Source organism: Salmo salar, chromosome 06, assembly GCF_965601325.2.
Source record: "Salmo salar chromosome 06, fSalSal1, whole genome shotgun sequence".
NCBI lineage: Eukaryota > Metazoa > Chordata > Actinopteri > Salmoniformes > Salmonidae > Salmo > Salmo salar.
Genome location: NC_138296.1, coordinates 48,887,446 through 48,904,410, shown reverse-complemented (window position 1 = coordinate 48,904,410; position 16,965 = coordinate 48,887,446). Strand labels below are relative to the sequence as shown.

The following is a 16,965-nucleotide window of genomic DNA, read 5'->3' as shown; positions in this document are numbered from 1 at the left end:
TTCTCTATCCCTTTCTCCTACCTCATAATGGGTAGTGCATATTCTCTCTTCTCTCTCCATCCTTCTCTCTCATCCCCCCACCTCCTCACACCCTCCCATTCCTCTCTCCATCCTTTTCTTCCTCCCATCTCTCTCCCATCCCTCTCCACTTCTCTCCCTACCTCTCTCCCATCCCCCCTCTCTCTCTCCCTCTCTCCATCCATCTCATTATCCCTCTCTCTTCTCTCTCTCCATCCCTCTCTCCTTCCTCTTTCCCTCCCTCTCTCCCCTACTACATACACACGTCATGCTGTGGCCTATTGTGCTAAAGACACCATGTCCAGGCACTAACGAGATCACACGCTGATGTGAACTCCATCTGCTCCCCTCATTGTGCCCCCCCCCCCCCCCCATCCCTCCCTGCCCCACTCTCATCCACCCCCACCCCCACCCCCTAAGAGATAGGCTACATGCCCCATCTGCTTGTGTCACAATATCTGTCTCCCTCTCTCTAAAGACTGTGGTGTGTGTTTGGCTCCTATCAACACAGTGTGTTAGCCAGTCACTTTGCATTTTGTGGTTTGTTCCAAAGACTCAGTTGTGAGAGAGGAAGCTATAGAAAAAGGGATGTTTCATTTTAAGAGATTGATCTCTTCAATTCCATTATTCAAATTACTAATAAGTCTTTACTATCAATTGCTCGCCGACATATTTTCAAAAGAAATATAATTTTTCACTGCCACCACACAATTATATGATTGGCTTTGAGCTAATCACATGGTTTTACTTTAATCGGGAAAGTGAAATTGGATTTATGTCATGGCAAGTCTATAATAGTGATTTTTTTCAAACTCAATAAAGCTCTGACGAAGGCGGTGAGACCGATACGTAAGCTTATTAAATATCTGTGATACTATCAAGAGCAGTGTGCGGTTTCCTTTCTCCTTCATCTTGTTCAACTGTTACCATGCACCTGCAAAAAAAAAAGATTGCTCAGATGTGCGAGTTCCTTTTGAATTTTGAGTTCTATAATAGTGTAATAACTTTATAATCAGGACAGTCCACTTTCACTTTTGTGCTTCAACCTACAGGATACAAACCAGAAAACGCAATGTTCCAAAGGTCTGATTCTTACACCTGAGCAATCTCCTCCACACCCCAGATGGAGAGAAAGAGAGAGAGTATGGTTAGGTGCGTCTTATAGCCTACATGACATGTGTGATATTAGGATCCTACTGTACCTTGCCAAAAGTCTGCGTGTGCAGGTGGTGTGCGTGCGTAAGTGTTTGAGTGAGTGTAGGGGGCGCATTGTATTGTTTTGCTTGCAGCATGCACCACTATACCACACTATTCACGAATGATATTTCTCCACTACCGAAAAGACAGTCTTCATATTAGTGTGTATTTAGATTGAATTAAATTACTGAAGAGAAACGTTATCTTTGGTGCGTAGCCGATAGCTCACGACCACATGTGCACATCTAACGCTGGGTGTCTGCAACCGAGACACAGAGACACGCATACATAATTTAATAAAATAAAATCAATGCGAAACACAATTATGTAGGTATTAATAGAAATTGGGTTCGGTTAGGCTATGTCTTGATGGCACCATTTGAGTATTTGCCTGACTCTGTATCTACATTATCGGAATCATCTACTGCTTGACAGCATGATGCCCACACATGCATACAAAGCACAAAGCACAACGAAAAACACCTAAAATCAAATAGACCATCTGTCATGCATTCCACTGAAAATATATCGTATGATTTAAAAAAATAAAACCGCAATTCTACATAACCGGACTGCACTAACCTGTTCCGTTTCGGTGGTCGCGTCGTTGTCTCCGTTTAATTTGAGATCTCTGAACCTCTACGGATTGTCAAACCAAGTCGTCGCGATGGAGATTTAAACGGGCAACGCACTTCTTAACTCAATGTGTGCCCCACCAACTACATATGGCGGTTGTGTAGAATAGAAATCCTGTCCATGTCTTTTTAACAGTCTTTCTAAGCTAGTAAACAAATAATTACTGCACACCCATTTCATGTTTTTACAATAACAAAGAAATATAGTTAGGCCTACAAGTCGAGAACACACAAATATTCTTCATACAAATAATTGACTACCATTACATGTCATGGATTTACATGATTTTCATCACATGATCTGTGTGTGGTCCTTAATTCTTCCAAGGAATATTCCTATTCACATTTAGGAACAAATACACATTTGTTTGGGTTAAAGCCACACTCTTAAGTTGTGCAGAGCATAAAAGTATCATATAGAATGGCGTAATGGGTCCATATTGCTTTGGTTATGATAAGGTAAGACAGGGCATCTATGAGTCACATTCCTCTGAAATCATGGCTATTCCATTCGTTGAAAAGGCAAATGAGCAAATGGAAATCTTACATATTGTTGCTTTAATGGAACTGAATCGTCAAGATGTCAATCTATCAAAAATGCTAGAATTCCATATGCCCCTTGACTCATGCAACTCATTCAATTATACTAAGTAGATGATTATACTTATATTATGTATACAAGAATATAATATGTGGGCTGATTAAACTATATGTACTCCATTATAATATATGTATTTCAGAAAATCTGTGTTTGCTCATTCAATCAGCGTTCACATCGTATTCACTCCACACTCCTGTTCCTGTCAAGTACCTGCCTTACAGGAGTGACATCTACTGGACGAAGAGAAGTATTACCACTGCATATTTATCAAGAGGAGACATCATGGTAAGGCAGCATTTACATAGCCTGATGTCCAGTACTTGCACCAGACACAACAGATGTCTGATTTTCAGGCCGTCTAGTAGAAGTCACCCATAGCCTTATAGTGACATGGTTGGGAAAGTCCTCACCGAGGATGTTATCCATTTTCAACTAGAATGAATGTCTTCTGCTCATCAATACATTATTTTACTCCAAGAGATCCTTTTAAAACGCCACAATCATTTTGACTGTAAGAACGAATGAGACACAATAATCTCTCTTGCCATAGTCATCCATCAAACTTTAATCACACACAAAGCATTTATACAGTACCAACCATAAAAGATCATTCTCTGTTAAGACATACAGCAGTGGTTACACATATGATTTCATCAAATCATTATATATTTTTAATTTTATATCTTAATTCAATTATTCATTATGTACAATTGTCTTCGTGTGAAGAAGTGAGGCAGAGACTTCGAGTGAGAGAGAGAGAGAAGTCTGAGAGAGAGAGTAAGAGGGGAAAGGAGGGTTAGGTATATAAGGTTGATTTTACGTTGTCTTAAGGTCCTGTGATGGTCATTGGTTGTGGTCAGGGGTCAGGGGTCAGAGGGGGTGGCGGTTGTGGGAGGCACTGGTCGGCCTCTCCAGGTATTGGTGGACACCTGGAGAGAATGCCCAATGAGGAAGAGGAATCACCACATGTAGGAGTCGTCATATCTGGAGATGGAACAGAGGAAAGAGGGAGCGAGGGAGACAGAGAGAGGCGAGAACAATGAGTCCTGTGGAAATTAACCTTTGGTTTACTCCTGGGCTACCCAAAGACAGACCTACTAAAAGTTGTGCATGCCAGTCTTTTTCTGTACAGTAGGTGGCTGTAGCTGATAAAGTGGCCATTCTTTGACACTACCCTATTGAAATAACCCCAGAAACAAAGAGATATCAGTATTTGCACCTTCCGTTGAAATGGCATTGTCCATTTTTTATATCTTTGATGGACTGACCTTGATCTCTGGTCTCTCTCTGCATTGTTGCCGAACAGCAACTCTGACATCACTCCCTCCTGGGTGGACCTCTTTCCATACCTAGAAAAAATAAAGGAAGAAAGAACGAGAGGGAGAGAGAGAGAGAGAGAAAGAGAGAGAGAGAGAGAGAGACCGTCAAACTTCCACTCCACTCTAAGCATACTGCGGGAGGATCCTACTTCTCAATGACAGGTAGAACATTTTGCTGTCTGATTGTGTCTAAAGGTGCCAAGGTAGCTGTCCGAGGTGTGTGTAATGGGAGAGGGGTGATGTAATTATGCGTATGTGTGAAACTTGAGCATGTCAGCCCACAAACTGCTACAGACACTGGAGTCGCCAGACACGGCCAATTAGAACCTATAGTGAGTCAGAGCTCCTTTCCTCTGAAAAGAGGCTGTTCGAGGCCTTTCTTGCTCAACTACCAAAGATATTGAGGGTTTTAAATGGCATGATAATGTAGTTCTCTGTCGTAAGGTAGGTAATAGACTGAGAAACTATGCTTGGATTATTCAGGCAAAATCGAATAGTTTTCCTTTCCTGTGTGTTTGTCTGTTGTTTGTATGAGCACTCCCTGCGCAGATAATGTCTGTACAAATGATCAATTTCTCTTTGAAATGTAAATTGGAAGTTGAATATCTCAGCGGGATTTGGCTGGAATTGCTTCCTCTGTGGGGAAAACTTTTTGAGTGGAAGATGTTCACATTCCCATCATGCCACCTAACCTGGCATTCATAATGGCTGTGCAATTTTACACTCCAATTCCACCCCACTAGGCACTCCACAGCGATACCAGTGAAGCGGAGGTAAGCATGATCAGCCAGCCTTCTAAGAAAGCGACCGAGGCAATCACACCTGCTCCATAGACAGCCAGATGTAACAAGGTGTAAAAGAGAATCGTCATCATCAGACCATGCACTCATCTCTCCACTTAGAAACCACTTTGTGAGGATGCAGAAGACAATATTACTGTTATATATTTCTGATTGCAGGAAAATCAGTGCTCTTGCAGCAGGCAAAGCTTCTCTAATGTCCAAATTAGCATTTCCCATTGATCATTCATATTTGGCGGCAGGTAGCATAACGGTTAAGGGAGTTGGGCCAGTAACTGAAAGGTCACTAGTTTGAACCCCCAAGCGGGCTAGGTAAAAAATCTGCCTGTGTGCTCTTGAGCAAGGCACTTAACCCGAATTGCACCTGGAAGTCACTCTGAAAAGAGTGTCTGCTAAATGACTAAAATGTCAAATGTAGTTCAATGTGTTATTATGAGAGACAAGAAGAACATTCTCCACTAAGTGTCATCCTCTTGGACTATGTAGTTCTGATCTACACTATTCCACTATATTATTGGTTATCATCCAGGCCATTGTGATATTATGAAAACTTAAATGTGGATGCTGTATGATAATGGATTACAAAAGAGTAAACATTTTCCCCTCTAAATTGAATGTTAGAGGGTTGGATATATTTTCTCAAAGATCAATGGCCTATTTGAATATCATGAATAATATCAGGTGTGCCTGATTCAGTGCCATATCAGCATAAGACAGAGACCACCTATTCAACCCAGACATCACCATATCAATATAGAATATGTTATAGGGAACCTGCCAGCACACAGAGGTCCATAACTCGATTTGGAGACTTCACATGGGTCTGTCTTCACCGGTTTTATTGCTATGACATTATTTATATGGAGGGCCTAAAGCTTTTTGAGAGTGCCCTGTAATAAAATGTTGAAAATATATATCATGGTGTATGGAACATTGAGAGCTTGAGGCAAATATAAGAGCAGAAGAATTAGGGGCCACTGTCACAGTAGACGACATAACCTAGACTGGAATAAAATGAAAAACAGCTCCATTTGCCATAAAAAAAACGAGGTATGTGGTTTATAACTTAATAGATAACATTTCCCATGATGTTAGGACCAGGAAGAAATATCATTTAAAAAGCAAAAGCTGCCGTGTGGCACGCGCACGGTCTGCTTACCTCTGTCTCGTGATGAGATTGATGTAGTGTCTGAGCGCGGTGTAGTATTTGGCCAGCTCTTCGGGAGGCGCGTCTTCTCCGGGGTTCTCAGGTTTAGGTGGGTAAGCGTCCACGAAAGTCCCGAGACACACCAGCACGCACAACACCAAGGCGACCAAGACGGTCCAGGGTTTCAGCATAACGGCCATCTGTGGTCAGGAGAATGGGGTTAGGGAGCACGCGATTTTAACATTTAACAAAGCCTCAACCGAGCTCAATAATATAGCCAAAATAGCCTACCAATCAATATTACACCAATTTCATAGATGAGCAGGCATCCTAATAAAAACATGTTTTAGAAGGCTAACATCGGGCGCAATGATGTCCACCTGTTAGTAATAGATCATTTCGATCCTGCATTATTCTTGAATGAAATCTGATTTTTTTGTAGGCTACTGAATGCGTATTGAGAGGAAGTTACAGTACAAGCTAATTCTCCATGTTTGATGACTAATTCGAACTCACATCTAAATAATTATCGATAAAGTAATAGGAATGAGTTTGAAAGGGAACAAGCAGCCATTAAAACAGCAGAAAGAATTGATAAAAGCTTACCAATTATATTATATTTCCCCTTTGAAGCATGTTTTCGCTATAATTCACCAATCATTGGCAAAATAGTAGGCTATTCAACATGACCATGATTTATTATGCTACTGTCAAATATTTGCAACTGTTATAGGAATGCATGTTGTGCCTTCAGAAATCACGACTTTATCCAAATTTCATTTGCGCAACTTTCGCCCCGTAGCTGTCCATGGTTCTGAAAAGCCTTTTCTAGTATTTTCTAGCATTTTCAAACAACTCCAGTTGGGGAAACAATTCTAACTGTAGGTTGCAACATGCAGATCAATGCTGTAGGTGATCGGACCATTCACATTTTTTAAATTACGAACTGCACAAATAACTTCTCATTTTTTTAATGTCCAAATATAAAAATAAATGTAATCTTAAAGGTAATACAAGCCAAACTAGCAAACTAGCAAACATTTCAAATGCACAAGACTAGAAGTTCTACTTACTTTGAGAAGACTTGACGTGAGCTACAGGTAGTTAAGACAGGTGGTGTCTGCGTCCAGCAGTGTGGATTCTATTGCTTGGCTTCCGCAATGTTCCTTTTTGAACTGGTGTCTTTGCAGCAAATCGCTGGTCTTTTGTTTCACTCCAACACAAGGGGGTTTATATACCCATCGTCGCCTCGTCAACGAGGTGGGACGGGTGGCTGTGATGTGATGGTTAGGAGGATGGGGGCATAATACCGACGTCAACTGATGATTAACATAATTTGTTATTAATCCATCACCCTAGTCGAATGTTCCTATGTGGGGAAACGCAATTGGAATCGCTGACGTATGCTATAAGGACATTGGGGCAATTTGGATCACACCTGTCCTATTGACATTGACAAACCAATGGAATGCTGTCAAACAATTTGGATGGACGATGTCAAACATAGTTAAATGGTAATAAGCTACAAACAGGCTAAATATCGATCATCATTAGGCCTTTACTCATTCTTTCACAATTTCCAATGGATATCTTGGTTAAAACAGCAGCAACATATAGGGCCGTTCCTCGACATATAAAGATTACACTGATCAGTAGGCTAAATTAATATTGCCTATTAGTATTATTTACATGGGATAAAACTCCCTATAGGTCAGAAAGTGAAATGTACCAATTAGAGTGTGTGGTGGAGTAGCCTAATCCAATAACCACCAGGTGGCGGTCAAATTCCTATTGGTACGGTAATGCCCTTAAAGCCAAGCACCACAGGCTGAAATGAAAATGTTGCATCTACCTGTCAATTTTGAGATTTGTTGGTATTTTGGTTCATTAATATTAGTATTTTCAAAAAGTAAAATTTAAAATGTAAAAAAACTTGATGAAAATGTATCTTTTCTATAGTTTATCATACTACTGCCATTCACATTTGAATGAATTTTAACCACATAAAATGGGCATGTGTCAATAATTTCGAGGCTAACTACATTGAATTGCACATCATTGCTAAGCCCATTTCATAGAGAATGTTACAAAATGGACTACGTTTAGTAACTTTGAAGAAATGGTGGTTGTGTCTAAATAGGCTTTTGGCCTTTGGTAGTCTTAATTCAGTGGTGTGTACTTGTCTTTAAATGCCATTTCTTGAAAGTCAGACTCTTCCCACAGGCCAACACATTTTCTCAGTTTCAGAAGCATCTGCCTTCACCAAATTGTATGTGGTTATCCTTCGATATATTCCTCAGACTGGCCCAGAGAGACTTGTACATTTTTTATTCCAGACAACATTTTATGTGAAAAAAAAATGCCAAAACTGCATTTTCAATATATATCTTTAGTATTTTACAGATGGAAAAATTGTAAAAGTATTTATCCACAATCTGCTCTGGACAAGTCTGGTCCTGTAGTGTCTTAACAAAATGAAACAAAAATATTTAGGCTGACTTCATTCGGTGTCCAGAAAATTGTATTTGCGCAGTTTGCAAATACAGTGGCAAGAAAAAGTATGTGAACCCTTTGGAATTACCTGTACTTCTGCATAAATTGGTCATCAAATTTGATCTGGTCTTCATCTAAGTCACAACAATAGGCAAACACGGTCTGCTTAAAATAATAACACACAAACAATTATTTTCATGTCTTTATTGAACACACCGTTTAAACATTCACAGTGCAGTGTGGGAAAAGTATGTGAACCCTTGGATTTAATAACTGGTTGACCGTCCTTTGGCAGCAATAACCTCAACCAAATGTTTTCTGTAGTTGCGGATCAGACTTGCACAACTGTCAGGAGGAATTATGGACCATTCCTCTTTACAAAACTGTTTCAGTTCAGCAATATTCTTGGGATGTCTGGTGTGAACCGCTCTCTTGAGATCATGCCACAGCATCTCAATCGGGTTGAGGTCAGGACTCTGACTGGGCCATTACAGAAGGTGTATTTTCTTCTGTTGAAGCCATTCTGTTGTTGGTTTACTTCTGTGTTTTGGGTCGTTGTCCTGTTGCATCACCCAACTTCTGTTGAGCGTCAATTGGCGGACAGATAGCCTTACATTCTCCTGCAAAATGTCTTGATAAACTTGGGAATTCATTTTTCCGTTGATGATAGTAAGCTATCCAGGCCCTGAGGCAGCAAAGCAGCTCCAAACCATGATGCTCCCTCCACCGTATTTTACAGTTGGGGTGAGGTTTTGATGTTGGTGTGCTGTGCCTTTTTTTCTCCACACATAGTGTTGTGTGTTCCTTCTAAACAACTCAACTTTAGTTTAATCTGTCCACATAATATTTTGCCAGTAGTGCTGTGGAACATTCAGATTCTCTTTTGTGAACTTCAGACGTGCAGCACTGTTTTTTTGGACAGCAGTGTTTTTTTCCCGTGGTGTCCTCCCATGAACACCATTCTTGTTTAGTGTTTTACGTATCATAGACTCGTCAACAGAGATGTTAGCATGTTCCAGAGATTTCTGTAAGTCTTTAGCTGACACTCTAGGATTCTTCTTAACCTCATTGAGCATTCTGCGCTGTGCTCTTGCAGTCATCTTTGCAGGACGGCCACTCCTAGGGAGAGTAGCAACAGTGCTGAACTTTCTCCATTTATAGACAATTTATCTTACCGTGGACTGATAAACATCAAGGCTTTTAGAGATACTTTTGTAACCCTTTCCAGCTTTATGCAAGTCAACATTTCTTAATCTTGGGTCTTCTGAGATCTCATTTGTTCGAGGTGTGGTTCACATCAGGCAATGCTTCTTGTGAATAGCAAACTCACATTTTGTGAGTGTTTTTCTAAAGGGCAGGGAAACTCTAACCAACATCTCCAATCTCGTCTTATTAATTGGACTCCACATTCGCTGACTCCTGACTCCAATTAGGTTTTGGAGAAGTCATTAGCCTAGGGGTTCACATACTTCTTCCAACCTACACTGTGAATGTTTAAATGATGTATTCAATATAGACGAGTAAAATAAAATAAAATGTGTGTTATTAGTTTAAGCACACTCTGTTTGTCTGTTGATGAAGATCAGATCTAATTTTATGACCAATTCATGTAGAAATCCAGATAATTCCAAAGGGTTCACATACTTTTTCTTGCCACTGTATGTGCACATTTAACAAGCCATTGCATAATTTGCATATTTTGATAACATATTTCAGAAAAAAAGTTAATATACATATATTTGTATATATGTGCCGACATTCAACTGTTAAAAGTTGATTGTGATATGATTAAGAGAAATAGGCTGCACTTTCCATATGAGCTACGCTTTCCATATGGGCAACACTTTGTATAGGGCTACCTATGTTTTATATCCGTCTTTTATTAACAGAAATAATCAAGTTCATTTTATTATTGACAGTAATCTAGCTGCTACGTGTTATAACAACATATCCTCAATGAGCTATAATTAGACTTCATTAGATTCCACATCCTGTAAGAGGGTTAATAATTGGATATTTATTGTTCCCTTTTCTCAGTTCACGATAACTAATGGCTCTCTAAATGATTTGCAGGTGATTTGGAGAGGAGAAGACGTGGGAGTCGGGTGAATCAGAAATCAAACACAGTTTTCCACAGGATTATAAAACACAGACTGTTTGCCGTCCGGGCCGAATCAATGTCTTCCATCAATTACTGTCTGAGACTACGAGTGAGTAATTATCGGACCAGTCAAGAGACGCACACCTTAACTTACTCAGGTCAGTGTGAATCAAGGGGGGACTAGGACTATACAACTCATAGATTTTATCGCAGGTGTAGAGGGCTATATTTGTACAAAGAAATGCTTTTACAATGCATAGGTATGTCTGAATATGAGCAGAGATGTGTGAAATCATCACCATGGGCTAAGTATTTAAAATGCCGTCAACACACAACTAAATGAATACACACGTTAGCAATGAGAATGATTATTTGGCCTATTTGAAATAAGCCAGAGGCCAGGTTTTATTCCAGTGAAAAAATCCATATGAGTGTTAGTCAATCAGTGTATGACACTGAATCAAATAACAGCAGTTGTATCTCTAAGGGCCCAGAGGCTCTACCCTCCTTTCCTCCCTTCCGCTCTCTGCCCCGCTCCCCTATTTGACACTTCCTCTTGATTGACTATGACCGTTCTCTCCCCTTTCTGTTGTTGTTGATTCACTCAACTCACCCCACCCGGCCATAGCCCGTTGGACGTCAAATGGCTCAAAATAACTTCAGGGCTCATGCCCTCTCCCCAAAAGACGCCCAAAGCGTCTGACGTGGCTCCACATGAGGCGTCAGTGGCTTTCTCATCCATACTAATCCTCCTCCGCCCTGAGGACATCTATCATTACACACACACACACCACGTCCCTCACAACTCCTTGTGGTGTGAGCTAGTCACAAGGCCCCAAAGAACTAACACCAGCCTAACCTCCGTCTCAATATTCCACTGTTTACGGTTTAACTCAATGAGAGATGGAAGGAAAGCAGCCAAATATGATCGGGAGGAGAATGCGAGATAGAGAAACGAGAGAGAAAGAGAGAAGGAATCCGCCTCTTCTTATTTTCCTTATTATGTGGCAAGTGACTTGCAAATGAAGATCCAATTAGGTACTAATTGCTTGTATCTCAAAGTCATCAAGTGTCAAGTTGTTCTCTCTTAAAAGCGAGCGAAACGGATTCCGTTAATGATTTTGGTGTACGTGCTGTTATATAGCTGTGTCTCATTTTAAGAGTTATAGAGCAATCTAATCCGCATAGCGTTACCATTAGCAACAACTGCATCATGACGTTGGGAATAATCTAATCAGTGAGCACACACACACACACTAAAAGAACAGATGTATTCCGCAGATTACTGTAAATTCCCATGCTTTGAAATGTCACCCTAAGAGTAGTATTACCTCTGACTCTGGAGTGTCAAAAATGTTATGAAGTCTTCACAGTGGCATACAGTCAATATTACTACCCTTAAGAGTTATCAATGTGTCTTACTAGACATAAGATGGCATGTCCACCGTGTCACATAAATTGCTTGAATAACAATGATTTCAACGTATTTTTTCCCTACAACTTTCATTGAGCTTGTGTGTATAAAAACAGCAATTCCAGCATCTGGTGAAATCAGACACTTACCTCAGTTGACAAACTGATTACTTACTAGAGACATTAGTCAACACAATACCTTGAGAAAATCCAACTCTAAACCCAACCTACCGCTGGAACATGAGATTGTCATTAGTGATGAAGGGAGGAGAGCTCGATTCTTATAAAGTACATTTGTTACGGTTAGAAAATTGATACTAACTGGTTATTAAGAGAAGAGAATTCTCGCATATCATATTGGAGGTATGAATTCAGTTATGAAGCGTAAAATGTAGACATGTTAAAGCAATTATGAATAAGTTGATGAGATAAAGCAATATTGTGCAATTGTATCCTAGTCAGTAATTCTACAGCAATGTCATTTATTTATGTATTTGTTATTATAATAATCTTCAGGGAAAGAACTGTTACATGGCCCCTGCTTTTGCAGGAAATTACATTTTTACCAACTCTTTCCACCACTTTCAATTACTTGCCTATAAGGACGCTATCCGTGGGACATTCAATGACCACAAGGGGACGTTTCATGATGGTAAAGGGGTTGTCGCATGATAGTCCCAATGGAACATTCTCTGGGGAACCTTTGTCTAGTTCCCTAGTTACCAGGACGTCACGGAGGACCATGTCAGGACTTTTCAGGACGTTCTCAAATGTTCATTTTACTAGTCATTAGGATGTTGCGTGACAGTCTCTAGGGAACTTCCCTGCAAACAAAAATTAGCCGTGACCCTCTAAGCCGGTGTTTGGAGGATATATTGGCACGGTTTGCCGGCCCTCAACTTGGTCTCGGGCCTAACAACACCCGTGCCAAATCCTCCAAACACCGGCTTCTCGGGCATTATCACTTAATTAAGGTAAGTGGTGCACTGTTCAGCTAAAATAGTGTAAAAAATCTTTAATCGATGACAATATTGATGTTCTGGGGACGTTCTAACTACTCATTTTTGTTTGCAGGGTAGTTTCCATGCGATTCTTCGAAAAGGAAAATCATTCTATATAAAATAGAATGTAAGGGTATGTTTTCTAGTGGGCAACACGGCCTTTGTCAGCACCAGGGATCCATCTTTCCTGGAAAGTGAGTATGAAAATACAGACATCTCATCACCATACAAATCCCATTATCCTTGCCTCTCTCTGACTCTCAATATCAAATCATTTCTGCATAACGATTAAGTACCTTATTGTGATTGTTTTAAATTAAAATGGTAAACAAAAATAGCTTCTTAGCAAATAGCAATTTCTCAAGCAAAAATGTTGCTAGGGCTGTCTTGGAGTGGTCTGAATGGGGAGGGGAAAACTGGAAACTATTTGTTATTGGCAGAGATGTTTGGAACTCTCTTTCTTATTGGTCTATTAACTTATATACCAATACAGGCCAAAACTCCATCCCAAAAAAACAGGCTGCAATTTCAGAACAGCTCTTAAACTAAAAGGGCATTATCATAATGTTAACAATTTCACAGTATTATTCCAACCTCATATATATAAAACACAGGACATCACGTTTTTTTGACTGCACTGGGCCTTTATTCCATTTATTTAAGCTGTGTGTGTGTGTGTGTGTGTGTGTGTGTGTGTGTGTGTGTGTGTGTGTGTGTGTGTGTGTGCGTGCATGCGTGTGTGTGTCCGTGCGCGTCCGTGCGCACCTGTGTGTTAGCAGTGGCCCCTAAACCACTGAGTGGTGGTGAATCAGCTTTGTGTAGACACACACTGTCAGTCAGCCAGACCCAGCTGTTGGCCAGGACGCCTGCAGACAGACACCCCTAGACAGATACCGTTGGCTGGCCCACACACACAAGAGCACACACACACCTGGCATGCCTGGGGACAAACAGACAGACGGACGGACACACCTGGCCCACTGTTGCATGGTCTCCCAGGCAGTACAGCGACACACCACACCACACCTTCCATCAGAGAGAGGGCAGGCCTGAATAAATTATCCAAGACACTCCCAGAGGATATGTGTGTGTATGTGTGTATGTGTGTATGTGTGTGTATGTATGTGTGTGTATGTGAGAGAGAGAGAGAGTGAGAGAGAGAGAGAGAGAGTGAGAGAGAGAGAGAGAGAGTGAGAGTGAGAGAGAGAGAGAGAGAGAGAGAGAGAGAGAGAGAGAGAGAGAGAGAGAGAGAGAGAGAGAGATGTGTGTGGAATTTACAATTCTACTATACGGACACAAGACCAGCTGAAACAGACTCTCATTGTGAAGATCGTTCTGTTGCATGCCAGCTGCAAGGCTAGGGTGTCCATATCTGTCCCCCCCACAACACTATGACCTATACGCTCCCCCCCCCCCCCCCCCATCATCATATCATCAACACACGTAGGACTCTCCTACTTCTTCCAAGCCAAGATTACATGTCGCCACTCCGATCTATATGTATGAGCAAACACAGGACAGCACTCCTGTCTGCCGCAGTGTGTGTGTGTGTGTGTACGGAAGCTCTACATGTGTATAGAGGCTGTTTGGACAAGGCTATGCGCCTCAGTTCCTTCCTCAAACAAGTCTTGAGCTAATGTGTTTCCGAAAGGGCAATTACAATTGAGATCACTGAGAAGGGGGGGGATGTTTGTGATTTCTAGCGAGCAACTCTTGGGCTGAGTAAATGTTCCGGAGCTATTCTAGGTGCGTCTGATGCTCACTATGGGATGGGATATGTAGTCACTCTGTATACGGATGACCCTTAGCCTACACTGCTCAATTCCAACCATGACGTGTTGAATAATTTCTATTTAACTTAACTCCATTCAATGATTGCATTTATTTAAATGTAACCATTATTTTACCAGGTTGACTGAAAACACAGTTTCATTTACAGCAGCGACCTGGGGAATAGTTACAGGGGAGAGGAGGGAGGATGAATGAGCCAATTGGAATCTGGGGATGATCAAGTGGAGATGATGGCGTGAGGGCCAGATGGGAATTTAGCCAGGACACCGGGGTCAACACCTCTACTCTTACAATAAGTGCCATGGGATCTTTAGTGACCACAGAGAATCAGTAGTCAAAGGCCTTGGAGTGAAATATAGACTTGACTCCTCAGAGAGACAGGATGGAGATTAGAGACAAATTGCCTTGAATATGTTAAAGGGATAGTTCACCCAAATGACTAAATAACATAACGGTTTCCTTACCCTGTAAGCAGTCTTTAACATTGGACATGATGTGTGAAAAATGGTAATATAATAAGTACCATGACTTCCATGGGATTTGTGCCACAAATGCTAAAACGTTAGCATGTGGAAACTAAACCAAAGCATGGATTGCTGTCATACCTTGTCCATAGACTGCTTACAGGGTAAGGAAGCAATGACATTTTGTAATATGGGTGAACTATCCCTTTAAGTGATTATTTACATCTGGTTTCGGTTGCAGCTGGTATTGAGTTGGTGAATTTTCACTGATAAGTTGCTGTAATTTGAAATAGCTTTTATTGATGAGGTATGAATTGAAAGGTTGAAGGGTTGAAATGACAGGGTTGTACGCATTATTTAAATAATCATCCTCTTACCTAAAAACAGTTGCCAGGTTTTCTTGTACAGGGATTACTTCAGAACAATTTTTTTTTTTTTTCAAATGGTGATTCAATTGCCCAGAAGAATGATTTGTCTGGATCAAACAGTGATGCACAATGCTTATTTTGTACGCCTCAGTGATTGTTCCCAGTAGCTTTACTTGCTGGCCCGAATTGGCATCCCCAGCTCACACCTTGCCGACTGCGTTGAAGGTTCACCTTAGAGGGACGGTTCAGAGCCCACTATCCGCCCTGTCCAGACTTCAAGCGGGGGTGGTGCAGAGAGAGAGAGGCATCATGAGACTGCTACGGATCCAGTCTGGTTTTTGATCAGAGCTGACAGCTCTCCCCCCTCTCCAAGGGTCTCAGTTGCCTTTAGCACCTGCTGCCTGTGCACTAACCAGCCCAGCAGTACTGACCCAACCTTCCAACCTCCACACTTTCATAATCACAGCCGGGAACTTGATGTGGGCAGGTAGTACTGCATCATGCATGTAATCTGTATGCATGATGGTGGTGGTCGTGTTGACGTGTGCTTGTGTTTGATTTCTACCCTTCCATCTTTGTCACCCCACTGTGTCGTGTATAGAGTTGTGATAAGTCGAATTTGAAAAAGACCCATGCTTAAGACTGTGCTTACCAGCTTCTAGAACAATTTGGAATGGAGGGAGTTCTCAGAGTTGCTACGTATATTTGGGAAGCAGAGCCAACTGGGTAGTTGGTAGAATCTCTGTTCTGTACGTAAGTGCCTTCAGAAAGGAGTCTTTAGGTACACCATCTGGGCAGACTGCTCCAACTCATAATTGTCCAAATCAGGGCCAAGTCAAACCAAGGGTTTCCTAGAGGGAGCCTGTGGTTGGTGGAGGAGCCTGTGGTTTACAGACTCTTAATTAAGCAAACACCCTCTCCTCCAGCAGCCGAAGCAGCATTACATAACCAGGCTAGTGCCAGCTCAGCAGTGAACAGGGCCAGGTGGTGTAACCCTCTTAGTCTTCCCCTCTAATGGAAGGGAAAATACTGTTAAAGCAACATTAGGATAACTAGCAGTGGGCATCAGATCGGAGGCTGCCACGACTGGGCCCTACACTAGCCACGCACTGAGCAAAGAGTGGGCCAGACAGAATGGAACCGCTCCTGTCAAAACCAGACCGTAAAGACAACAATATGACATACATTAATAGAGGGACCAGTGCCAATCTGATTCCCGATGATATTTGATAGTACATTTGTTCTCCATCTCTGGCGCTTGGAAGTATTTAGCAGCGCCGAGGATATGTCAGGCATGGCTGACGGTGTGATAGACGATAGGCTGCGTCTAGCTGCGTCTGACTGTTTTGACAGGTTGCTTGCTGTTCATGGTGATGTCAAACGGGACATTGGTAAAAGGTCATTACAAATGGAAGTATTAAACAGACTAGCAGAGAACCTTTCCGCTATTGGAGATAACAAGAAAAAGCTGTCATTCTTACATGTGATTATTATTGCCTCATTTAATCAATCCCAAAAAAGTAAGTTTCTATGTGCTGTAAAAATGCACCAAAAAAGCTATCATAGCATGGGCCTACAAGCAAGAAAAATACTCGACTTCATGCTTCCTTAATGTAA

The 16,965-nt window shown here is 41.4% G+C and overlaps 2 protein-coding genes across 2 annotated transcripts in view; both read right to left on the bottom strand.

The window, feature by feature from the left end:
• LOC106607467 (MAGUK p55 subfamily member 2) overlaps positions 1 to 1,943 on the bottom strand; it is a 38,720-nt gene extending 36,777 nt beyond the window's left edge. Inside the window, exon 1 of the mRNA XM_014204447.3 lies at positions 1,798 to 1,943. The gene's annotated coding sequence lies outside the window, so the exon portion shown is untranslated. The remainder of the gene's footprint in view (positions 1 to 1,797) is intronic.
• A 1,049-nt stretch (positions 1,944 to 2,992) lies between these two features.
• On the bottom strand, positions 2,993 to 6,917 carry LOC106607530 (peptide YY). The gene is made up of 4 exons (XM_014204561.3): positions 6,791 to 6,917; positions 5,730 to 5,917; positions 3,720 to 3,800; positions 2,993 to 3,435 (listed from the first exon to the last, which is right to left on the bottom strand). The coding sequence occupies exons 2-4, from the start codon at positions 5,915 to 5,917 to the stop codon at positions 3,411 to 3,413; spliced, it is 294 nt and encodes a 97-aa protein (XP_014060036.1). The 5' UTR covers positions 6,791 to 6,917; the 3' UTR covers positions 2,993 to 3,410.
• Positions 6,918 to 16,965: the final 10,048 nt, after the last annotated feature.